Source organism: Salarias fasciatus, chromosome 16 (genome assembly GCF_902148845.1).
Source record: "Salarias fasciatus chromosome 16, fSalaFa1.1, whole genome shotgun sequence".
NCBI lineage: Eukaryota > Metazoa > Chordata > Actinopteri > Blenniiformes > Blenniidae > Salarias > Salarias fasciatus.
Genome location: NC_043760.1, coordinates 16,732,883 through 16,760,075, shown reverse-complemented (window position 1 = coordinate 16,760,075; position 27,193 = coordinate 16,732,883). Strand labels below are relative to the sequence as shown.

The following is a 27,193-nucleotide window of genomic DNA, read 5'->3' as shown; positions in this document are numbered from 1 at the left end:
TGAAAACACAACTTTAACAACAACGCTGTATGAAAACTCATGTCCTCGTTTACTGTCTGCTTCCAGCTCATGATGTGTTGGGATTTCATTCAGGAGTCAAACTGAACCACGCAGAGATCACATGTTTATCACGTGTACAGCAACACTGTCTATTTTTAACTACGCACATTCTTTGAAACTTTATTTGATCTGTTTTATATTAAATTTCCAGTTTGTATCAAGCATTGGGTAAAAAGTGGAGCTTGAATGTGAAACTAAGTATGTTTGTCCAGATGTGTGTGTGTGTGTGTGTGTGTGTGTGTGTGTGTGTGTGGGGGGGGGGGGGGGGGGGGGGCTGTTTCGATAGGAATAGACGACTGCATGCAAGAATAGCCCCTTTCATTGCCTCTTTGCGAATATCTCTGGAAAACACCCCTGGGATTCCCTCGTTTGGTGTTTCGGTGACGGTGGTACAGACGACCCGTTGACATGCTGATCTGGAAAACATTGATTTCAGGGGTCGATCAAGCAACAAACCATATTATTTCCATTAGCGTCAAACTATCCAGCAGCCCTTTATGAATCACTCCCATCAGGAAAGAGGCATTTAATCATATGAGAAATATGATTGCTCACACACAAACAAGTTTGTACAGATTTGAAGCGAAATGCCGCCCACTGCATGACAGAGCCACTGGATTCTGTCACCGCATGGGTCAAATGTTCACGTTTTTCCTTTATTCGTCACCCATCTGGAAGTTGTTTTAACATCCTTGAACTATCAGCAACTGTTGTTTTTGTGGTATGAGGATATGCTGGATTCAGAAGAGCTTAAAAAGAAAACAACGGAGAATACAAAACAGAGCGTTTCAATCATACAAGTGTCCAGTACAGAAAATTGAGTAAATGTGAAACATCACCATATTCTGATGACTCAAAGTCTTTGGTTTTAGATGCTCGACTGGGTTCAGTTGTTGAACTGTTGGTGGAATCAAGAAATACTAACGAACAGTGCCAGCTGGTGAAGATGCGTGACGTGTGGCTCCTCTTTTTAGTCATAATCAAACAACAAAGTTTGGTCCTCTTTCAAAAACTTCTTTCCTTCTTGCTTCTCTTTAAGAGGGATGTCTTTTAAACGTTTGATTAACACCTTTAATACTCAGGATTAATTCATACTGATACTTTTTGTGGCTTTAACTGACCAAAAACGAATAAAACGGATAATGACTAAAGTCTGTCTCCTTCTTTTCCCCTCTCTCATGATAACCAAGCTGAAGGAAGAACCTCAAAAAGTAGTAGACGTGGTAAAAAAAAAAAAAAAAACCCAAAACAATGTGGCTACTCAGATCTCAGTTCATCAGTGACAGAGACTCAACTCTTTTCGGACCAAGCACTTCTTGCACTGGACGACACAACACCAGTGGAAACGACATAAGCAGTTCTCCTCAAACACCACCGTCTCCTCCCGGTAGCCTCGCTCGCAGCACAGCAAGTCACAGCCGCTGATGTCCATGGCCGTGCTGTTGCACATGCGGCCCCTGGTTCCCAGTGAACCCGTTTTCCGATTGGCGAGGCAGAAATCGGGAGATTCGTCCGAGTAGATGAGGTCCTGCTTGTCGGGCGGCTTTATGTTCTGGCCCACGGGGATCAGAGTCTTTCCGTCGTTGCCGCCCATCACCTTGGAGGCGCCGTTAAATCGCTCGAGCAGCCGGTCGCCCACCTCACGGAAGTGCGGCATCTTTTTCCAGCACGTGCGCAATGTGCAGGAGCCCGACAGTCCGTGGCACTTGCACTCAGTCCTCATGTAGAGCTTCACCGCCTGTCAGAGGGGGAGAGGGTGGAGGGGTGGTGGGTGGTGGAGGAGAAAGAGAGGTGAAAGAGGGCAGGCAGGTTAAAAAAAAAAAAAAAGAAGAAGAAAAACATAATCCGGATCAAACACACAAAAAAGGACAAAGAACTTTAAACTTTGTGCCCTGAAGTGAAGCTGAACTCTTCTGACAAATGACAAGTTCACTAAAGAAGAATTTATTATTGCGTTTTCATGATATATCACAGACAAACCAGGCACGCACACACACACACACACACACACACACACACACACGCACAAACACACACTGATAGATAGGTAAGATAAAAGCAGACGCTATTCAGAAGGAATTTAACTCCCCAACCCCCCTTTCCATCCATGTTGCCTCTGGCCTTCCTACGTCTAACAAGCCTTGACAACAGATCATTCACTTATACTGCACATAATTAACCCATCACACACACACACACACACACACACACACACACACACACACACACACACACACACACACACACACACACACAGGTACACACACACACACGTATGCACACCTGCCTATTTAGACACACAAAAATGTGTATACAAGCATGCACGCATGCATGCACACAAGCAGACGTTTCATGAGCACACGTACTTGTGAAGGTCTGGGAACCTGTGTGCAGGTTTCTTCCATTCAGTCGGTTTTGTTCCCTAATGCTACAATTGGACTACGTCCCAAAACCCTCCTCTCTTCCTGTCTACCTGCCTTTAACCCCAGCAAAAGTGAACTTTGTAACTCTGAGCGGTGATTGTGCAACATTTCTGCAAGTCCACAGTGAGCCCACACAGTACAACAACAAAAAACTAAACGTGACCCAAAGATTTACCAGCGTGCATTAGGAAACGACATAGCAAGCTAAAAAGTTGCAACCTAATCTGAAGCCTTTCAGTTGCGCGTTGAACCACCGCGGCCATAACTCACTGTGTTCGTACAAGAGGAACTTTAAACTTCTACAAGGGGCTGTGGAAATGTTAGAAGCTACCTGCCTCCGAGGCGCAGAAACAAAATGTGTGGCACGCTCTTGTTTTTTTGTTTCAGAAACCTGATTCTTGTAAGAATATCAGCTTACGGCACTACACAAATATGACTGCAGGCGATGTCTTTCTCTTTTCGCTTGTCAGTGGAATGAAGGAACATTCCAAAGGACAAGCAACACCTTCTGCAGCTCGTTTGAATGTAGAGAAACATCGGATCTGAGTGAAGCACAGCAGCAGCTGCAAAACCATTCCTCTAAAAAGTTGCACTGATGTCAAACTCTAATGGTTCAAAAGGTAAATACTGGGAATCTTCCTTACCAGCCTCCCGGCCTCATTATTGTGCAGGTCAATGAGTGTCCTGATGTCGCTCTTGCCTCTTCTCCTCTTGGCATCCATAAACTGTTTTGATTTTTCATAACCAAACTCCACGTCGTCTCCGCAGCCCCCCCACTCCCACTTGACCCCGTCTCCGGAGGCGGTGGATGAGGGCGGCCTCGGGGGCGCCCTGTTCCTCGTGGCCTCACAGCCGCACTGCAGGAGGTCTCCCATGCTGCAGGCCTGGGTCACAGCGTGCGTCACGCCGGCGGCCGTGATGGCATAGACGAACGCCGTCTCCCGGATATCTGTGGTGATATATAAAGAAAAAAACAGGCTTGAAGATTCTGTAGAAGTTAGCACTTTCTATGTGGAGTTTGCATGTTGTTCTCATATTGTTGTCTATTTTTTCCCCACGTTTCAAACCGATGTGTTTTCGGTTGATTGGTGTCTCTAAACTGTCTGTAGGTGTAAATGTGACTGACTGTCTCTCCGCTCACGGTGCACCCTGTCTTTCACCCAAAGCCAGTTTGAACTGGCTCCGGCCCGTAATTGGACAAAGCCAGACAGAAGTTTGACGGATGGATACGTTTAACAGACAAACCTGGAAACAAATCCAAAGTACACACACACGCACGCACACACACACACACACACACACACACATATATGATTTTTCTTCTTTTTTCATATATTACAGACACATCTTTATCACATCTTCTTCAACTCATCCACAGTCAAAAGCAGGTCAATCAAAAAGAAAAGCATGGAGTCCAACTGGTTAGCTACCAAAACAAACTGGCTCCCATCCGCCTGTCCAAGCAGACGTCTGACTTCGCATCCAGTCTGTCAGTATCAGGGCTCCATGGAGCAGGATGAAAGGATACGTTTCAGTCCTGTTCCATTACTACAGGCTCCAGCGCCACTGGATTTGTGGTGCTGAAGGAATCGCTATTTCTCTCTCAAGCCCACTCTTTCACACACTCACACAATCACACACAGCACAGCTGCTGGTTTATTTTGGGTGCAGAGCTTAACACTCCTGGCTAAAGGCATGTCCAGCCACAACTGCAAATTGATCGGGTGCCCTACCGGTGACATCGGCATCATTCCTGCCTCTCAGATCAACAAATCCCGAGTTATGTCGGCTATTGTCATTCATTCAGCATGAAACGAGGATGTATGTAAGAATAGCCTGAATTTGGAGAAAACTGCTTTAGAAAAAACATCATGTACGTCCTCAGTCATTTGAGAAACTGGATCACAGTTGAAAAAAGAAAAATCATGTTTCATATATTTGCCAAAAGCTCTGTCTTCAATTGATTGGTTTTGAGTGGAACTTTCAAGAACAATAACAAAACAAGACAGTCCAATTCAAAACATAAAAATGGAAACCGATGCCCCACGACAGCAGTCTTTAGCCAAATGTTACAGCTTTCACTCTGAAAAATATCTGTTTCTCTGTACAAAACAATATACCAGGATGGTTTAATGAAATGCTTGTCTCATCAGGCAGCTTAAGTAAACATGCTCCAGATAACATTTTCTTCTTGTCTGAATATTCATGCATCACAAAACCAACTTCTTTCTGATAAAAACACATTTTATCATCCAACCACTGCCATTAACTGTTTAAGAAATCTTTTTTTAGATCTTACCACATTCAACAATAAATAACTTTGTTCAGAAACAATCCTTTGTTGTAATGTGTTTCTAATATAAAACAACTTGTGAAACTGTTGGCGTTACTCACTGTTATCTTACGAATGTTGTTATAATATAGGAGAATTTTGTTTGTTATCAACACGTCTGTGGTTGATGAAAAATAGTGAGAAAGTGTCCAACAGACGGAGAACATGATGAGCATGGCATTTAGTAAGCTACAATAAAAAAAAAATCACAAAAATCATATAAGACAAAATCAAATATCCTGAAGTGAACAAAATAAGACAATTTGGGAATATTCAGTCTTGTTGTGTGGTGTGAGGAGACTCAGCAAAGGACTTTCACTTCTAAGAACTGGAAGGCAATGAGCGTGCAGTCCCCGCCGACAACACTGCCAACTGCGTATCGCATGATTCAGTGAATGGGATTCATTAGGAATGGCAACACACACACACACACACACACACACACACACGCGCAGTCTTGTATTTCTATCCTTGTGGGGACCGTCCATTGACTCCCATTCATGTCTAGCCCCTAACCCTGACCCTTACCCTAATCCTAACCCCCACCACAACAAAGCCTAACCCTAAAGAAATGTTTTTGCACTTTTACTTTTTTCAGTAACAACAACATGGTCAAGAAAACACTGTTTTTCCTACTTAGGACCGGAAAAAGGTCCCCACAAGGCACGTCGTTCCACGTTTTGCTATCCTTGTGGGGACATTTGGCCCCAACAAGGATAGAAATACAAGAACGCACACACACACACACACACACACACACACACACACACACACACACAGAATGGGTGGCGTGCGACAAAACCTGCACACCCCAGTACGCCTTGATATCAATACCAGCTGTAAACCCTGACACCCAGAGATGTTTCCACTGGAAGTGTGTGTGTGTGTGTGTGTGTGTGTGTGTGTGTGTGTGTGTGTGAGCGTTCTTGTATTTCTATCCTTGTCAGGGCCAAATGTCCCCACAAGGATAGCAAAACGTGGAACGACGTGCCTTGTGGGGACCTTTTTCCGGTCCTAAGTAGGAGAAACAGTGTTTTCTTGACCATGTTGTTGTTACTGAAAAAAGTAAAAGTGCAAAAACATTTCTTTAGGGTTAGGCTTTGTTGTGGTGTAGGTTAGGGTTAGGGTAAGGGTCAGGGTTAGGGGCTAGACATGAATGGGAGTCAATGGACGGTCCCCACAAGGATAGAAATACAAGACTGTGCGTGTGTGTGTGTGTGTGTGTGTGTGTGTGTGTGTGTGTGTGTGTGTGTGTGTGTGTGTGTGTGTGTGTGTGTGTGCGCGCGCGCGTGTGTCTGCATGTGTGTGTCTGCGTGTGTGTGCGCGCACATGCATGCAATGTGTGTTTTTTTTTTTATTGCCATGAGCATTTAATATAAAGACCTTTTGCACATGAGCAGGCTCTAAATTTTCTATGGAGATCTTCTGTTGGATTTTAAAAAATTAAAAAACTTAACCTCATGGTTTATGTTGCTTTGCGACTAGTTTTTGAACTCTGACTTTGAAATATCGTGCCACAAGATTGTACACACTTTGGGATGGGCTTTTCCTGGGGGGCAGCACTGAGCGCTTGATCATGGTAAAAACAAACACATAAGTGAAGGGTTGAGCTTTAAAATTATTTAAGTACATACATTTTTCAGATGATTTTTATTGTAAGTGTAGTAGACGTTAAATGAATTCATGGAGTAATATTTAGAGCAAAACTTAAGTGCATGTAACTGGCAGGAGAATTGATTTTTATCACTGATAGTAATGCCTTTCAATGCGTAACAAGAGGTTGAGGCTGGGTGGAGTCTGGGGGAAATGTGGTTCAGGCTTCATTCTGGAAGGCTCATCCTGCACTGCTTTGAAAACTCTTTGTGCACATTTTTTCAAGTATGCCCCTCAACATAAGACATACAATTGTGCTTTTTTGTCTTCATGACTATTAATTCCACACATCATGATTCTCATCTTTACTCCAAATACCTGTTGAACACAGATACACAGACAGGTCCCCCTCTTGATTAGTTCTTTATATTTCTAACACTTTGTTTCAGACACAAACATCACAGTATATCCATATTTTGATAGATTTAACTTAGTATAAAGCCCTCTAGATCTCATACTGCAAGCTCAGAAAGCTTTCTGATTATAAAAGCACTTATTTGCAAGAAAACCAGATTGGATTTTTTTTCCCCCAACTTTTTCTTGTCTGGCTTAATCACAGCTCCAACACATCTAATCCTGCTCATGTTATTGTGTAAAGGTCGAAAAGTGATTAAAAGAATATGTGTTAAATCCTGCAGAAGGACCTTTTGGAATTAGAAGCAGACGTTGACAGGCCCAGACACTCACCGTGGCAGGGAATTTGTTTGGAATTCATGTCTGCAAGGAAAATGTGAAACTGGGTGCCTCAAATCATCAGATTTTTGATACCGTCTTCTTTTTTCCTTTTATACTTCCCTTTTTAACCTCCATGAGCCCTAATTTTTCGGATCTGCAGGTCATATGTATAATTCCTGCAAATGCACAACAAAGACTGTGCATACTGAAGCAAACTGGGATGTCTTCACACTACTAAGACTAAACCTGAACACTGGAAACACAATGTGCAGCGCATGCAGTCGGGACCGAGACCTCACTTTTCAAATGGATTTTATCTTGCGTCATACAAACTGTGGCATGGTTTAGTGGAAAAGCGATTGCAATCTGGATGCAGAACAATACATGGTGATGTCTCAGACGTATATCAACCAGGACCAGAGCGCAAACTGTCCTATTGTTTTTCACCTTTGATCTCATACAGAAAACTCCACATGAGAACATTGCTTAAAAGAATCAGATTTGCTACTACAGAGTTCCCAGTTCACACAAGATTTTAAAAGACAACCAAAAGCAGCCATAAAAAAATGCACACTCCCTGAGGGGAAGTCCAGAAGGCAGTGGTCTCATCCGCTTTCATGCTTTCATGCTTTCATGCGCCTCATAGACATTTCAGGATTTAGTCCTGATTAGACTTATAGTATATGTGAAACACCAGAACATGTAAAGGATGACAGCCGAGGGAACGAAAACACTTCACTTGTAACGGCACACAGACAATATGTGAATTCTGAGAAAATCAATAATCACGCCTATTTGAGTTACCTGCTATTATCCCCTATGCATCTTTGGAAATGATTTGATTCCAGACCTGTTATATTTCCATTGCTTTTGAGTGCAGCAGTATGATTTCCAGATGAATTACTTATGTTACCAAATTAACTGGGAATGAATGTTTTTGAATTGTGGGATGACGCTAGAGAAAAGCCACACAGGAAGAACATGAAAACTATACAACTGAAAGCTGTATGCGCATTTTGTTTGAGTAAGATTGGTGAAAAGTTTGAAAGCCCTTGAAATAAGGTCTAAGAAAGTGGAATCTATCGTGATATTGCTGTAGTGGCTTGTCTAGTTCTTGAAATGATGCAACACTGCATAATCAAATTCAAAGGAATACTTGCGTTGCAAAAGCAAGTGACTCAATTACTTTACTCATCATGACTAAAGTTTTCCAGTCAAATCAAATTGAAAACAATCATGTAAACACGGCAACTTTTGTCTGTGTATCTGTGTCTACTTGTTATGATCATAAATGAGAAAAGTCGATGATTGATGACCGACTGAAACCACTGCACAGCCCAGAGCAAGAGTCCGTGCTTACTCCACAGGACACACACACACACACACACACACACACACACACACACACACACACACACACACACACACACACAAACACAATCATGGCTTTTCCTGGTGTGATTACCACCACCTGCTTCAGGGTTCGTGTGTTATTTAAAGACTGTGGAGATCAGGGAAAATAGGATAACTACCAGGTAATGACAAGAAGGCAGAAATTTGACCTTGTCCCATATCAGAGAGCAAGACAAAAGTTCATGTCCAGAGGAGAAAACTATTCAATTCAAAAAGCAAAAATATGTCCATGTGTCAACACGTCTGTTCACCCGCGCACTTCTGGCGATAAAAAAATGGCAGCGGCTCAGTAATGTTGTGAAATCAGCGAAAAACTCTTTTTCATACAAGGATGCAGACTTTTCCTCACCTCACACATCTCCACACCCGATATCTTCAAACTGTCTTTCTCCTCTGCTGGTTTGATGAAAGTCAAAAAGTAAACATGTGCAGTAGGGTGTATCGGTGTATTAATGTCTGTGCAGCTGATGAGTTGAAGCATCTGGTATTGTTCATTGTAAAAAGGGCTAAAATACATTACAAGGAATGATGCATGACACTGTAATATATTGTAAGCTTACTGTAAAATTAAAAAACAGTGCCGATAAAATGTTGTGATTGTTATTACAGCTATAACCACAGTATTGTAACTATCATCCCAGTAACAACATTCTATGTAATATATTGAAATGTATTTGTAATTCATTCATATTCTGAACCATTTGAGTTACCAGAGCCAATCCCAATTACTTGGGGTCTACCCTTGCCAGGTTGAGGGTGGGGTCTTTCCCAGTCCCCGGGAACCCACGCACACACAGGAAGAACATGCCAACTCCACACAGAAATATTACATATTTGAACTCAGGACCTTCTTGCTGTGAGGCAAGAGCGTCAATCATTGCACCGCCGCAGTCGCGGGATGAGGACATGCAAGCATGAGCAATTATCTGGTAGCAGGGAGACAGAAAGGAGACTAAACAGATAGGGAAGGGGGCGAGACGAGCCATCATAGGTTAGTACAAAGACTGAAAGTGTGAGGAGAGAGCGCTAATGACTAAACCACATTCAGTGTGGCGACGTTGCTCCGTAATCCTCCTCCATGCCTTTCGTCGGTGATACGGCTACAGACCCTCAGCAGCAGGAAGTAGACCGGTGTTTTGGGTTTTTCTTTAACATAATATGCAAATTATTTAGCTTCCATTTAAATACTGTGTCCTCAACATCTGAAGCTCTCAGGTTAGTACTGCATTTCAAATTATGATGTTTTTTTAATCAATTTTCTTTATTGGAAACAAAAACCGGTAAACAGAAAAATGTCAAAACGGGGAGTAATTGTTGTGCTTTTCTAACAACCATGGAGTGTAGATGAACAGGAATGTGCATGGTGAGTCAAATCCCAAATAAATGATAAGTCTCGACTGCACTTAGCTATATTGACCAGAAGGGATGTTTCACAAGCACTGTGTCATTGAGGTCTTCAGGAATAAACCGTTTTTGGAATCAAGCGTCGAAGCTTCCACAAAGGCTTTCTCCGGATCACAAGGTATGGGTACCGTATTGGTTCATATGTGAAAGATAGAGATCGCTAGTTGCTGGCTGTTTGAAGCTTTCTGAAATGGAGAAATATCCTGGATATCTGCCAAGAATTTTGTACCCACAATGCATTGCTTTAAGAGAAAAAATAACTACAAATTCCTTCATATTACCACGGTAGTTTCTACCGTATTTGTACAGAATTTTTTTGAAGTGCATCAAGAGCCTTGCAACATTTCAGAGTTATATCAACAAATTGCCAGCGTTGCCTACATAATGGGGCAGGTCTGAGCTGAGTCTCCCCTCAATAGAGCATATAAGAACACAAACTGGTCTTTCCTTTCGTTTTCGTCTCTGCGGCTTCCCTCCTCATGTCTGATTGTTGTTGCCTGTCCTGATGTCGGTCACCTGTGCCTGATTAGTCATTGCCATCACCTGGCGCTGCGGGCCAGCGGCTCTAAGGGGGCTCTGTCTATGTTCAGGTGATCGGATCGTCTTGTCACCTTGTCTATGGAGCGGTGTCGGTGCTCCTTTGCTGCAGCAGCTCTGGAAGTTTTGGGATTATGTGCTTGAATCCTTGGCAGACTCCATCCTCCACGTAAGTGCACCATCCAACTATCTATAGCTGCTGTTCCAGAAACATCAATGAATTTGTTCCTCAGGATTTGACTGGGGAGCACAGTTTGGGGAGCACAAATTTGTTTGTTTGCTTCATCACAGCAACAGTTTCTCCGCTTTTCTCCATTCCCTCACAAATTACTAGCACTGCACTTTGCTTTTGAGTCAGGGGGTGCAGAGCGACTCAGCCTTCACCAAATGCTGGTGTTGTTGTGGTGAGGGTCTTCCTCAGTTTGGAAACTTCATAAGAAATTTTCTGTGATCTGTCTCACAATGATCATTTCCCATATTGAAATGTTTTTTTTTTTTTCTTTTGCCAAATTCAGATTGCTTTATGATCCACAATGTTTGAGAACTTTCTCCATCAATACATCCAACTCCACATCGTTGTGCTTGTGAAGGCTCGGCGCTTTATTCAGTGACAACACAGTGAGAGAACATTAAAACTATACCATTTCCAGCAGATTATTCCTGTATAAACAGGTATAATGCATGTAAAGCTATCATTTGAATACTTCTGTTTGTGTGTGATTTCACTCAAGGTATTATTCTTAGTTGATCCCAAAACACACAACCTCGGTGTGAGATCTGTTTGCATGACTGTGCAGTTCAGCAAGCTTTGAGCAGGGCCTTAGAAAAATAATACAAATTGAAAATAAAAAAAAAATTAAAAATTGTGTAAAAGGTATATGAACTTCAATAATGTAATAGAATTCATGGGAGCGCATTTAAAATTTTCTGCTTCATGGCAGTGACAGCTCTTGGTTGTATTAACAGTTCAATAAATTTTGTTGTCTTAACTGGAACGGCTGTAACCGTTTACTGTAGTCAAAGTGTTGCACGGTGCAGAGCGGCAACACTCAAACACACACAACAGTGTTACAGAGAGTGCAAAACTTTTTTTTTCGTTTCACATCATGTCATTTCTCTGCAGATAGAAACATGTGCTATCGCCACAATTGCTTTTAGTGCAGATGAACACGATCACTAAAGAAAGGTCAGCGAGGTTAAGTAAACCACTTAGAGAGAATAAAGACAAAAGGCACTTATATTTCAACATTTAATGGAACAAGTCTATAATAAACAGCTATTAAGGTAATTGAGGACAAAGGCTTCAAACAGAGGAGCAGTTTGGCCTCACTGATAGACAGGCAGGTATTTATGATTAATAGCTCATCCGTCTTCTACTGGTGGATTCTTGCCTTCGCCTGCTCTCTCTTTCTTAATCTACCCTGTTTTCTTCCTCTGTCAGAATAACACTAACAATGGTGCTGTGACGAATTTGCTACGTCTGCAGCTTGCCATGCACTCTGACCTTTATGACTTCCCAAATTTATAACTCATGCACAGTATAAAAGCCTACTTGGATAAAAGCTGATCGCCCACCACCTCACATTGTATCGGAATGAACAGAAGTTATGCAACTATTTTGTAAATAATTAAATATATTGGATGCATTAAAATGTATGCAATTGCTGTTTTACATGTACTCCTTACCTAAAGTGACAGTGATGAAATTGCCATTTCATGATAATTAAATCAAACCCTGACCTTTTATTTTGGGGGTAAGGAAAAACAGCTTTCATGAAGATCTTTGCCAGCTGGACTGATTGCCTGTATAACTGATAAGTGTAATGTAGTTTACCAATTAAATATGAATGAGAAGTTATGTGATCTTAATGACAAGTAGGAATAAAACCTTAGAATGATCATCTTGCCGAAAGATAATAACATATTTAGCAGACTGATAGTAAATGTTCCTTGTTTGTTAACTAAACACACATAAAAGTGCCCCGTGTTACCAGCCGAGGCAAAGACAAGCTTTTCTCTATGAATATAATCACACGAGAGAAGAACCAAACACAGTAATTGCAGAGGACCCGGCGGTGACCCCACGTCAGTTATATTACAGACTTCAAAGGGCCGGAGGTAGATGTTAGGTCTTACGGGAGATGTTCAGACAAAAAGGCAATCTTAGCTGATCAGTTCAAGCGTGCCCAATCTGATGAAGAGGCGAATCAGTCAAGTGTGAATATGTCTACCCTGAAATACAACAGCTGCCCTTGTCCACTGCCGCGCTGCCAGGCAGGTTCTGAACTCAAGTTGACATAAAGACCCGGTGTGCCGTTCCAAAGCAATTCATGTTCAAAATAATTTATTGTCTTTAGTGTTGTATGTATTTTTTTTTTCTATTTGTCCAAGTACTATGACTAAAGACCTTTTAATTAATGCTAAAGCCTCATTTAGTTATTTGATACCTTCATATATATATATATAAAAAAAGACAATCTTCGGATAACATCTCTAACTGTATTAAAGGCAGGATTTGACATGCTGGAAAGAACACTCCTCCTGATCAATTCCTCTCTTAAGCCTGTCCAGTCCAAATGAAGTTCGGCCCAGTCAGTGGTCAGAGTAGCATAACCTGAAGGCTCCAAAGGAAGGGAAAGAGGGCCACCCAGCAACCTTTAGGGTCACTAGAGCTGTATGTCAAACACAATAACTCATATACGCTGCAGTGACGTCGCATGAAGTCACTCATCCAGACACAGAAAGATCCAGCGTGCTACCAAATGTGGCAGAAACCGCAGTGATACGCACACTTTGGTTTCTTTGGGAAAAGTAACATCAGTTACAGAGGTTTAAGGTGCAGTCGACCAAATCGTGTTATGTGAGTCCAGAATGTGATTTGCCAGCTCTCTGTTGTGTCTTCAGGCGAACCAGTGTTGTGAATAAATGTTCTAAACTAAAGACCTGAGTAACGGAACAACTTTTTTGAAAACATCCAGACTAACTTAGTGCACCTAATGGCAACGTGAAAAATGTTTGGCTGCAAGTCCAATTAACTTAAGTCTGTGATTTATTACATTTATTGCAAGAGTTTAACTACTGCTCTGCGTGTTTTCAGCTGTTTCTTTAAATTATTTTGATACTGTTTTATCTTTTTATCAATATGTCTTGAATCTTGTAGAAGCTCAACCTTCCTGATTACAGAGAATCTTCCTGCAACTACCCTACAGTATATAACTCTGAAATTAACTGATTCATCTCTCCCCTAAAATGAATCACTGAGAAAAAGGGCTTTGTTGTTTTTGTAATGGTGAACATATCCAGGTCCCCCTCTCTTACCTTGCTGTAGAATTTTGCCAAAGTATTTGTTGTGGCTGGTGCAGTTCCATCGGCGGTACCTGAACTGGTACTGACACTCCCTGACGCCCAGCCTGGCTCCTTTGGCCACCTCGCTGACGATCTCCGGCTGCGTCTGGCACAGCTCCGCTTGCTTTCCCGCCAGACGCTTTGCCTTCCTGCAGATGCTGTTGGGGTCCATGACCAGCGGACTCCCCACTGCCCTGCAAAAGTTTCAAAGAACGTTAGAGGACAAACTCCAAGCGACACGGCACAACATCAGAAGTTATTTTCTCAGAGGAATACCTGTTTACTTAAAACAACAGTGCTGCAATCATCGGCGGCTCCACACCAACGAGTAAAATGTTTTTCTTTTTTTTTGCTCCGCTGCCTGCCAGTTCTACCCACCGCATCGCAGCCGCCGTGACACTGTGCCTCTTGGATCGGCAAGGGGGGGAGACAACACGGAACGGTTTCCCAGCCGCATCTCAGCTCTGACATCAGATTTTCAAGACTGTGTCTTGCTGCTGGACCGCATTTGGAAGAACTGTGTGGTCTTCACAAAGTTGTCGGCTATATAGTTGGAGGTCGCCGAGCAGAAATGCCATTTGCAGTTGATTTTAATGCCATTTGAGTTGACTTTGGTTAACCAGAAGGCAGACTTACTAGATTTCCAGTTGATACAGCTTTTCTGGAGAACGTGTAGCAGTTAGGGACTTAAAACCACAGATTGCTCGCAAATCAACCTCCCACATTAAATCCATCTAAATGAAAGTACATGTATTATCTTGCAGAAGTGGAGATAAATCACAGTTCAAATGTGTAGTAAAGTAAATCAGGCTTGATTCATGTAGTCCAAATATTTAAAAGATAAATACATAAATCCAGCATTTGATGAATACAACCAGGGACCTCCTTGATAGCTTTGACAGATGAGTGTATATAATAAAGATAAATAGTTTATTCTAACTCTTAATGGGAAAATGGGGCTTGGTTGTACTACTTGGAAGTGTATCCAGCATCTGCAGTGGCCTAACAAACCTCATGACATGACTTTATTTCCATTCTTTTCCTTTCCTATCACCCACTCATGGTGTGAATGAAACATCACATTTTCCTGTTTTTCTTGTTTTGTTTTCATTTTTTTCATCTCTGAGTTTCAAAAGATATGATCTATATCTTCTCCCCCCAAAAAAAAGAAAAAAAGAGAGCGCGAGACAAGAAACCAAGGGTGAGAAAGCGGCTATCTCACAGGTTCTCAGTCAGCCTTGTCCCTGCTAACCGCACCTCCTGATATCATTCAACTGCCTCGAGAGTTTGTTTGGAGAAGCAAAGCAAACACTCTCGCTGATCCCTTCTCCTGGCTGTCTGATACACGGCGAGACGATCGCAGGACCTCACACCTTCAAAGACAAGCGTGTTCAGTCTCTGCATTTAGTCTTTTTCTTTTTTCCCCCCCTTTACTAATAAAACCATTTAAATGACGAGCTTACATGTTGACAGATTAAAGCACCGGCATTGGACACACTGCCTTAACCTCTGCCAGTCACATCATGGAGAGACAGGTCTAGAGGCAAAATACCTCAATACTGTCCTACAAGAACTTAAACGTACGACAGTGGTAGCTGCTGTGGATTACAGTTATTAACTCTTGTAAGAGGAAAAGTAAATGTCTATAATCCTGCATGAGCAGCAATGAGACCCAGTGAGCTGTGAGAACCCAACTACTGTAGAAAAAAAAAAATTATCTTCCCGCACATGTGAATTGGGACACACACACACATCTGCAAGCACACCGTCGGGACACCCACTGTTGCATTCCTTCTATGATTATTGTGAGTGTATCGAAAACACTGCTATGGAAACAACACAGTACTTTCAATACAGGTGTTCTGTGTATACAGTGTGTGTGTGTGTGTGTGTGTGTGTGTGTGTGTGTGTGTGTGTGTGTGTGGTGGTGGCCACACAGATAATTAGATCATACAGCCTGCCTGTAGGTGTTGATTAGTAGGTACATTACTTAGCAACACACACTCCCTCTCAAAAACCACTTATTATCTACCCACTGACATCAGGGAGTGTGTGTTAGAGAGAGCAAGACAGACAGAGAGAGAGAGAGAGAGAGAGAGAGAGAGAGAAAGAGAGAGAGCAATATGAATGTCCTTGCAGAAAAAAAGTACGTCTGTGCTGTCTGCATTTCTGTTTTTAAGGGTGCGAGTGCGAGAAAGAAAAAACGGTACACTTGTGCCTCTGTGTGTGTGCGTGTGTGTGTGTGTGTGTGCCTATTTTTTTTATAATGGAGGTGTAGTGTTGTGAAATAAAGAATATTCTGGTGTCACTCTCGGAGAAAGGGAGAGTCAGCTGTCCTGAGAGACATAAACAGTACGGTTAGAGAGGTTTGCCACCTTATGATCTCCTTTACCACAGACTGGGTTGGGAAGAGATAAAGAAACATTGTATCTGACAGAAGAATTTTAGCTTAAGCACTGAATTTTGTAGCAAGCCTGCCGTCTATCACCGCTGACTTCAGGGATGTTATTTAAGAGGCTATCAGGGTCAGTAAAAATGACAGTGGATGCAGTTTACTTTGTGATGAGTGTGGTTATATGGTGCTTTTAATTATGAAATGATTTATTCTGAATTAAGTAATTCAGAACTATGTTCATGAGCGTCGTGTTTATATGGGAAAAACGATGAAGTAAATCCTCTTTCACGCCGGGGACTGTGAAGCGTTCTGATTGGACAGGGAGCGGCCATGACCTACTAACGTCTCCCGGAAGAAAACAGCGTTTTTCTAGTCTTTCTTTTGCAATAAACTTTGATGCTACAGCTTTGAAAATGTCCGCGTTGTTAAGCGCCCGTCAGTCCGTTCGTTTCCTTATATGCAATTCTTCTAAGACTGCCGTTAAATAAATCGTCTTTATACGATTTAGGAGGACTGCGGGCTGCCATCTTGGAAAATTGCATCATCACGAAGGAGCAGAACGACCGGAATACTGTCGTCCCTCATTAGCATATAAATCCGCTTCCAAAGTAGAATAAACCCGCCGGTCTATTCAGATTTAAACTTAATTCTGAATGAAGTTTTCAGGCTTTTTACATGGTCATTAGGCTTTATTCGGATTTATAGAGCAATAAAAAGTCCCATTTAAAGGCACAGACTTACACACTCCTTAGTTTTGAATGTTTAGATCATAAACCAGGAGCAATGATGAGATATCTGCTTCAGCTGAGGGTCACTTGAGAGCCAAACACCCTCTTTGATTGAGCAAAACCTACTTTTTGTTTTTGCTGACAGGTTTTTCTTTTCAAAATGAATTAGTAAGAATAACAATTACAATTTTAATTGTAAATCAAGGGATTTTCAGTTAATTAACAGATGTTTTGCACAGAAGACCACATTATAATTTTACATATAAATTCAGTGAACTTTACGTGCCAACATGGTGTCACTCTTTATTGGAAATTGAGGCATGTTTAGTTTAACTTTATCTCACATCGCTTGACTATTGGTGAAGGCAGGAAACATTTCACTAGTCCAGTGACACACACACTCATAATTACACCTGAGGGCAATTCAGAGTCACCAGTTAACCTCAAATGCACTTTTTTGGAGGAGTACCTGGACAAAGCTTATGCATACGCAGGGAGAATGTGCAAACTCTGCACAGAAAGACACAGAAACCTGAGATCTTCTCACTATCGTGCTCTCACTATGGAGTTAAAGTGTTTATAGAGAAATGTTCTAGGTAGTAATTGAGTTAAAGATGTACAAAACAAATAAAAGAATTGTAAACAGTAATCTTGCACAATTGTCTTTTTTAAGAGAATCCTTTGCCATTATTGTGTTTAAAGTATTTGGGGTAATTTAGTAATTAGCTCACGCTAAAGACAAATATTGCAACTCTTTTGCTTTCTGTTCGGTAAGTTTGAACAAATGAATCGTTTGTGTATATTTGGGACTTTTTTATCAGTGCAGCATCCTCTCTTTCGTTACAGCTCAACACACTCCCATGCTGTTATCTGCTCTGTTCTTACAGCCATACAATTTAATTGGCTTTATCTGTAGCGTCCTCAGCCCGACCAGCTGCGCAATAGTAGCGACGGGGATACTTGAAACAGGAGAGAGCGATACAAAAAGCAAACAGCTTGAAAACATGTCTGATTTCACAGCTGACATCTGCTTGACTGAAGACACACGGATTCTGCAAGTTTAAACAGTCGAGGCAGGTGTCTAAGCTGCTAAACTGTGCAAGTTAGTGAAAACAATACCCTGTGGCAAAAAAAGGATAAATCCATCTCCAAATTTCAAGTAGAGACTGCTGTGCATGCTGGCCTGCCTCAGATGTTTTGCAATTGGGCATGATGAGAAGAGTGGGAATGTTGGAAGTGGGGTGAACTCAGGTGGAAAAGCACACTGCTGGAAATATACCCAAAAATGGGGTGCAATAATTGGATGATAGGATCAGCGTCAAGTTAGGTGCCCAGCATTCTTGCCCTTGTTTGGAGAACTAAACATTAAATCTGCGAGGAACAGCCGGCTCCAAACAGAGCGCAGCATCAGTTCAAAGGAAGGCAGACCAATGATAAATGGACTTGATAATGTCGAAGATATTCCATTTTGAGAAGTTATGTGGGTCACAGTAGCTTCAGGGTAAATATCTGTGGGGTGGACCTCCTCTATAGGTACGACAAGTACGACAGCAGCAGGGGGGAAAAATCCGGGACAGACAGATACATTTTCCCATTAAGAGGAGTCATGATGCAAAAAGAAAAAAAAAATTAAAAATTAAAGGTTAAGAGTGAAACTTTTATTAATTTCACTGAAACACAAATTTTCAAAAGTGAAATTTACTGTAATGGAGACAAACAAAACTTATGAAATAAAGCTTGGAAACCTAATCAGTTATTAGAGTGACTCACACAGTACTGACACTACAATAACACCTATTTTAGAATAGAATAGAAATACTTTATTAATGTAATTAAGGTAAATTCTTGGATATATACATAAATACAAACTTACATAAATAAATACAAAGTCTACAGTTTACAGAAGACTGCATGAGATACTTAAGGAACTGCTTAGTTTTTTTATTACCATAACAAGAAACATAATCCTTTTTGAAAAACACGTAGGATGATGGATAATTAGTGATTCGTAGTATTTATATGAAACAACTCTTTTTTTCTTTTTTTTTTTTTGCTTGGTAAACACATAATAGAAGAGCATTAACTTTTTGTGGAGTGAACGTTAAAGATAACACACAATTTCCAAATGGTTTCCTTTGCATCATAAACTATGTGCCGTAGCAATAATATATAATATATTACACTACGTAAGTACTTAAATATAGTCACTTGTTTAAATTCAAATGAGACTCCAGGACTGCTTTCTGACTGAAAGCAGCCTGCAGTCCCAGTCTCGAACATTGCCTGCCCCCAGATGTAACGCTCTCCCTCATGATACTTTCTACGCTACATCCTTACATTGCTGCCGTCACCTTTTTGACAGCTGCTGGAGATCAATATGCGTCTTTCATTATGATTATGGCATGCTCAATAAGGCATACCGGACAGCCCTAATGAGAAAACAGCTGAACACTTAAAGCGATACTTCAACATTTTGGCAAATTGGCCCATTTATCACAATTCCTTAGTCATTTGGAACAGCATACTTACTTTTTTTGTGAGGGCGAGCTGTTGTTTATGCAGAGGCGAGTCGGGGAAGGTTTTCGGGACGGACACAATGGAAGTGAACGGTATTTTTGTTCCCCCTCGTCAAACTCATCAAATACACAATCCAACAACCCGCAAAACACTTTGGTGGACACGTTTTAATCCGCACATTCACTACGCTGTGAAATATTAATGGAAAATTACCAGATTGAGTTGTTTATGCGAAGATTGCTAAGACAGAACTACTTACTAAACATGGCGTCTGGGCGTAGTGATTTCAAAAGAAAAAGTAGTTCCCAGTATTTGCTTCAGTGTCGTAACGCTACAATATTATTTGTTGGTGTTCCACAGCGTAGTGAATGTGCGGATTATAACGTGTCCACCAAAGTGTTTTGGGGTTGTTGGATTTTGTATTTGATGAGTTTGACGAGGGGGAACAAAAATATCATCCACTTCCATTGTGTCCGTCCCGAAAGCCTTCCCCGACTCACCTCTGAATAAACAATAGCTCGCCCTCACAAAAACAATAAGTATGCTGTTCGAAATGACTAAGGAGTTGCGCTAAATGGGCCAATTTGCCAAAATGTTGAAGTATTGCTTTAAAGGTGCATTAAGGAGTTTGCACGTTTTATGCGAAACAGCGCCCCCTGCAGGCCTTGGGCGTAATGCAGCTTAGTGAAAAACTCGTCCCTGTGGCTTGCGTGCACGGAAGAGGGGAACTCCTTCCTCGCTCTTTTTGTAGCGCTCAAGTAAAATGTAAGTTTCTTTTACCTGGTGGAGTCTGTGCTGGAGTTGTGGCAGTGCTAGCAGCCAGTCTTTTCTTACTTTCTGGAAGATCCTGCTCAGTTGTTGCTCACTAAGCATCTGGCGGAGTAATGGCAGACAAAACGAAACTTAACCAGCCGGAGCGCGCATTACGTCATTCCTTTCAAATTCTCCCCGAAAAAAATTCAGGTGCCGGACCGGCACTGCAACTTTCAAGTGACAATTTAGCGCTGTTAGAGGTACTTGTAATGAATATGTCAGGGCACATTGTACACATCATTAAAAATGTGTAATATATTTATGGTGGAAAATAAGTATTTTTAAGGTTGTAAAACTCCTTAATGCACCTTTAAACTGACAATATTGGAAAAGGCTGGTACTACACTTTTTTTTTTTTTTCAAATAATTTGCAAACACAGGCAAGCTCTTTCCTAATACACTCCCCCCCCAAAAAAAGGCCCATATGCCTTTAAAAGAAGAACCTTCAAATGAGGCAGTTATCAGATTTCCTTCATGTAAAGTGCCACTGTTGTGCAGCTTATCGCTTGTGATACAAATCCTGAAGAGATAACTCCCTGCAAAACACCGCGTCGGATGTTCAGTCGCCGATCGCATCAGGAGATTTGATGAAATGCTGTCTCTCATGAACAGCTCTTCACTGAGATAAGACTCAAGAGGACTGAAGCGGTTGGAGATAAAACCAGATCAAGGATCAAAATCCGGAGGAAATCATCTGGTCATTCAAAGTCTGAACCTACTCATTCTACAGTAATTTATCCTTGTTACATAGAAATATCAAGCCAATCCAAGCAACACTATTTTAATTAAATTATTTTAGAAGGTCACATTTTAGCCTTAAAAAGCAATTTTTTTTAATTGCATCTTATTGTTGTTGTTGTTTGTTCGGTTTTGTTAAGAACTGGGTTTCAAATTTAGAAATTGCAGCAAAGATGCCATATTCAGTGTTTTCCAGGCCAGGAGTCGGGTCAGAAAGAGATTAAACAGTGTTGCTCAGAAAGACCTCAGGTTTCATTAAAGATCTCACAGCACGGTAGACATTGAGCTGTACTGTACAGAGCCCTTCTTTTTCTTTTTTCTTTTTTTTTTCACTCCACCCACGAATGAGTGAATTTCATCCCTCCTTAATCCCTCAAGTATGCTGGAGATGAAGACAGTCACGACAAGCGCTAGTCTGGGGTGCCAGAGTGAAAGGGAAAAGGCAAAACGGGTCAAGAAAAGTCATTTAGAGAGACTAGATGGAAAAGACAGCCAGGATTCATTCCGGGTAAGATAAGATGCAGACGGGATAAGACACAAAGATATAAGCAGTGTGAGAGAGGAATAATGAAAATGTGATAAAAAATCAAAACGCGTGTCATTTCTCGGCTCTCAAACAGCAACGCGCACAAGTCCTGTGTCACAATTTGTCACAACAACAAAAGCTTCAGCACTCATTATTTGCAATCCGCTCGGTTTAGGCAGTAGCAAATTAAGTGTGACCAGCAGGAAACCAACACCACCAAACCAATTTCACATGAGAAAAACATTTGTTCTGTTTTCACAACAGTGGCGCGCCCAGCAGCACCGGCAGCCAAGTGATGCAAATCAGAGTCAGGAAACATGGACATATTCAGATACAGAGGAGGGGTTAAAAAGGTGCAGGGATGAGCTCAGCGGGGATCATAAAAGATGGAAAACAGAGCTGGTAAACTGATATAAAAGCTGCGTTCACTTGTCCCACAAGCGTGACTGATGGACGCTGTGAGTCGCTTTTGTCTTTTTCCAGATGACAAATCCTGATAGAGAAACAACACAATGAGTCAATTTGCACGGACTCCCTAAATGACATACTTGTTTTAATGAGCTACACTTTATCTCACACACACAACAATGTATTCTCTGACCGGAGGAGGACGGTGGTGATAGATGTCTTTAAACACCGCCTATCTGGGTGAAAACATTCGTTGCTTTGCCATATTTTTTTTAATTATGATCTATTTGAATATTGCTAAAAAAATACAGGTTAGGTGCTCGTCTTCTTAAAATAATATTTGATTTAATCCCTTAATTTGGAAAATTTACCCTTAAACCAGTGGTTCCCAAAACTAGACTGGATTGTGTTACATAACAGGATGCACTGATCATCTTGTCCGCCAGACATGCAGTATAATGCAAACTGTCCATTTAATAACAATACTCCAAACCAGACGCCATCAAACATTAACAGAAGTTTATGCTAATTGACTAATTTACTACAACCAATATGATTTATAGTGTCTGACAATGTTTTTATTGTTCTTTTTTACAGAAAAGGTGGAGCAAATAAGCTGCTGCTCTTATTTCTTGCTCCCTGTGACTTTTATTTTGTGGACAATGGGTTTCATTGTGTTTAGCTTTACTTAATTTGTTTATTGACTCTTTTTTTTGGCTTAAATTCAGTTTACATATCACATTTCATTTTCTCCTTACGCATGTTCTGTGCTCTATGCAATAACTCGATGGTGGTGTGAACTCAAGCAATAATACAAACAAAACCCCCACCTGAGCTCTCCTGTTTGAACCTTGTCACTCAAGGTATTATTAATTGATCATCTTAAAAATGCATGCAAGCAATTCAGCACACTTCATCCAGGATCTCAGTAAGTCAGGCCCTCAGTTGGATGAAGTGGTGAAGAAGATGGATGGTTCCCAGACTTCCCACACTCTGTCCAGTTTGTGATTTGCTGAAACATCTCATTGCAGTGAAGACAACTACTGAACGACATGCCCAAGTTTTTCACGTCTGTTCTACTTCTTCAGAGGTATCTTTTTTGATTTGTCCAGATTTGAATTCAGCAAATCTCAGCTTTTTTTCTTGCCAGTGAGCCACACCAGGACTTAACCATAACGTCATATGTATAATTAACTCTAATATATAATTGACACCACATTGCCCCTACTTGTGTGGTGTGTTACTTGGCGTTGTCTTTCAGAGAACACTGTCATTAGGCACTTACCAGGAAAGCCTTGAACCCAGTCACTTATCTGCCAACTTCACTTTCTCAATGAAACAAAAATGTTAATAACATTAGCCATAAAGTGTGGGAAGTTAAACAGCATTGGTCCATCCTGCACTCAGATGTTATGTTGCACCTTCAGTCTTTCTGTGTAGACAAGAGGAAAGTATTTGGGGATGAAGTTGTGAACATTTTAGTTTTATAACTTTCTCAACTAACCCTAACCCGAACCATGTGCAATTACCATGCTGCACCATTGTGTTTTTTGTAATTCTGAGATTTTTGTTCATCTACCCTATTCTTACCCATGAGAAATATCAAAAACTAACTTAAAAGCTTAACCCAGCTCAGATAGTTGTGTTTTTTTTATTTCCAAAACACCCCTAATCAAAACAGAACACTGAAACTAGATGTTATGGCTACAAACTGGCCTCCTCCACTGAGACTTTTGAACCACTTTGCGCCTCCCTTCTCTCTTTCGTGATGATAGACATATTTTACCATTTTGCTCTGCCATGTATTTTGATGCTGGAATGCACATGTGAGCATTGATGTGTGTTGCGTGCAGACTGAAAAGTGCAAACATACTCGAACCACTTGGTACATACTCATACACACGCACATAAACAATTTAATGTCAGTTTTTTTTTGTTTTTTTTTTGTTGCAGTGCATGATGCCAAACCCACATCGTCATTTAATCTTTATCTGTACCCATCTCCCTGGTCCTGATTAGACATTTAGCTTTGCAGACGCGGACCGGAGTGGACAAGATAAGATCTGCTACAATGAAACTCTCCTCTGGTGATGATGGAAGTTCTGACTGTGCATGCGTGCGAACGTGCGTGCCTGTGTCTTCCCATAACTGTGCGACTGAATAAGAGCATTTGTGCATCTTTGAGTGCACGTTAAACAGATTAGGCAGGATCTGCTGGTTGGAGGCATGTCTGGATTGACGCACACGCATAAACACATGCAGGAGAGACGGAGAGGGAGAGGTTTAAAACACACATGTGCGCACCTGTGGCCCAGTGGCACACTCCAGGTGGGCCGTCCGCCAAACCAGAACAGCGACAGACGCACACCAGCACACACACACACACACACACACACAGCAGCAAAGTTGGCTCTGCTAAGCAACACAGTCAAAACTAGTATAAGAGAGCAAAGACATTCCTCACTCCTCTGAGTCCGTCTCTGCTCTCGGGCCAAATGATTAGAGAGCTTTAATCAGCAGAGGCTCTGAAAGGACAGCTATCTCCCAGCATTTCATCTCTCTCACCCTGAGTCTCCCATTGCAAGCCCTCGCTTCTCCTTCAGCGACAACCTATCTACGCGACAGGCATTTTCCTTCAGAAGACCCACAGAGATAGAGACATTCAAAAGGAGCGAGTGTGAGACGGAGAAAGAGAGACGCACTATGGTATGTCCAGCATCTGTCAACAGAGAGAATCATTGTCCTGGCCGAACGGAGAGCGACCCACAGGTGTGGCTTCATCGTAGCCACGCCGCGCGATCTCACTCTGCACGTGTGTGTGTGTGTGTGTGTGTGTGTGTGTGTGTGTGTGCGTGTGTGCGTGCGCGTCTGTGTGTCTGAGTATGCACTACGAGATATGCTTGTGAGAGCGAGTGTGTAAGTGAGCTGGGAAACAAGTGAATGAGTGACAGAAGACGACACTGTATGTCAGCGGGGATAAAAAGGAAGTTGCTGATTTCTCAGTGTTGATTTCCTAAATCTGCTACAGCTCTGTTCAAAATAAGCATTGGGCAGTGGATTTTACTGGGGGGGCCAGAATTGTCAGTCTTGTGTGTATATTAGTAATAATAATAGTAATACTAATTAATTTAAAGAATTGTTTTAGTCCTGCATTGCTAAGAGATCTTCTTCGGAAAACACACGCACGCAACTTTGTTTCTGTTGAGTCGGGTTTGGGAAGCTTTGCACAACACTCTGAAGTTATGCCAACACCTTCCTGGGACCTCTGGACACATTTTGGATTTTGTGCTGTAAATATCAGAATCCTGTCATGCAGCACACAGACTTGGCTTCCATTAAAATGCTTTTGGTCAAACAGTTTTACAAAGAAGTGATTTAACTTCTCAACAACTGCAGTAAAGCAGCTTTTGTGTTTCAGAATTATTGTTGGAAACATTTTTAAGATGGGATCAAGTACTTGCTTAATACTTAAAATGAATGACAGCCTCGAGGCTGAGTTGTTAGATTTTTGCTTTTATAAACAAACTTACACGATAGGCTGATTTAATGGTCACGCCAGTTTTATGGTCTGCATTTTTAATATAGTTATCTCCTCCAGCACATGAACCCATGTCCCTGCTTTCCTCTTCCTGTCACAACAGACATTATTTCAATCAGCAGACAGAGTTAACGCTGTAGGAGAGGTCCTTACAACTAAATTCATACGAAATAAACTCTTTTGATAAAGGCAAACCCCAACAATAGTCATTTGCAGCGATATTTTCCTTTGAGGACACCTGCATTTATCACAAATGTATATTAACTGGCAGAAAAATGTTGAGAAAATCCATCTGCCAGTCATGCAAGGTCAGTTTTAGCCTCTATGACACTGCATCCCACAATGACCTTGACGAGGCTGTGAATGAACAGTGGGAGGATTCAACTGAGAAAAAAAAAACCCAATATCACAAGGCTTCACTTTCAAACCCAGCAAAAGTGTGTGCAAAGTGTTGGTGTGTGTGTGATGGACGGAGCCAGATGGAGAAAGAAGTGTTGCATGTTTTCTGATAAAACACTGCAGAGGACAACAGTCAAACAGACCCACACGGACAGAAAATATGTTATCAGCAGATCTGCAGGACCTGGCTGTGTGTCTGTCTGTCTGTTTGACTGTCACACACCTTGTGGAGCTGAGCCTATATGGATTGTTTTATGATGACATATCTACTGCGCCTAGAGGGCCACCTGACATTCCTCACTCTGAACTCTCTCCACACACACACACACACACACACACACACACACACACACACACACACACACACACACACACAATCAACACACCACCTCTATCACTCTCCCTGTCCTCTCTCCTCAGTGTATTTCTGCAGGCAATGACCAGCAGCACACACCTCTCTCACCTCTATTTATCTCTTGTGTCTGTGAATGTCTGCAAAGCACATCATTATAAAAGATGCAACCTAAATCGACCCATCTCAACTTAAAAAAATCCTTGGATGCATAGGTATTAGTTTATTTGAAAAAAAAACAAACTTTAGTTTAATCACTTTGCAGAAAAATGCACTTCTTTCAAATTGCTTTAAATTCAATCTTTTCATTCTTAGGTGTTAATGTACAAAACTAAGATAAATGTGACTTTTAATATTTATGTTTCATTTTGAAAAAGATGCGTAAACATTATGTCAGTGTGATTCACTCCAGTTCCCCATTTTTTTTTTTTTACACTGCATTGATTTCATTGTGAAGCACGTTTAATTAAGACGATCACTTATTTGTGGATTATAATCTGTCAAAATTCCCTCCAGCAGTGAGTGAGGGTGTTTAAGTAAAAAAAAAAGCAAATGTCTGTTACACTTTAAAGCCACGCCAAATGAAACACACCAGGTTTAAATATTTTGAAGAAAAAAAAAGAAAGTAAAAAGAGAGAGCGATTAGGAAGTATAAAACACGTGGTAAATACTTACCACCAGAGTCCGATGATATTGACCGGACAGAGCAAGATGAAGAACAGGGCCAGCTGGATCCGCGACAGACGAACAGTCATGTTGAAAGCTGCAAATCCTCAAGGAGATTCCCCCAGCAAAGTTTAAAGTGACGAGATCGGCCAACACTGGGTTTGATTACTTCTTAAATACATAGGAGGTCCTTGTTTTCTGACGGCACCAAATCAGTAAAAGTTCTCTGGAAACTGTCAGTCAGCGAGAGCGCAAAAAATCCAACTCCTCT

At 41.4% G+C, this 27,193-nt stretch overlaps 1 protein-coding gene across 1 annotated transcript; it reads right to left on the bottom strand.

Annotated features, from left to right (window-relative positions):
- Positions 1-1,331: 1,331 nt before the first annotated feature.
- Positions 1,332-27,099, bottom strand: wnt6b (wingless-type MMTV integration site family, member 6b). Its single transcript, XM_030112043.1, has 4 exons — positions 26,932-27,099; positions 13,816-14,036; positions 3,128-3,432; positions 1,332-1,798 (listed from the first exon to the last, which is right to left on the bottom strand). The coding sequence occupies exons 1-4, from the start codon at positions 27,009-27,011 to the stop codon at positions 1,337-1,339; spliced, it is 1,068 nt and encodes a 355-aa protein (XP_029967903.1). The 5' UTR covers positions 27,012-27,099; the 3' UTR covers positions 1,332-1,336.
- Positions 27,100-27,193: the final 94 nt, after the last annotated feature.

Bases quoted from the DNA above. Each gene is read 5' to 3' on its own strand.
- wnt6b (XM_030112043.1), bottom strand. From the start codon at position 27,011: ATGACTGTTCGTCTGTCGCGGATCCAGCTGGCCCTGTTCTTCATCTTG. The intron at 14,037-26,931 runs GTAAGTATTTAC...AAACTTTTGCAG, and splicing joins AATATCATCGGACTCTGGTG to GGCAGTGGGGAGTCCGCTGG. The intron at 3,433-13,815 runs GTAAGAGAGGGG...ATATCACCACAG, and splicing joins TGGCAAAATTCTACAGCAAG to ATATCCGGGAGACGGCGTTC.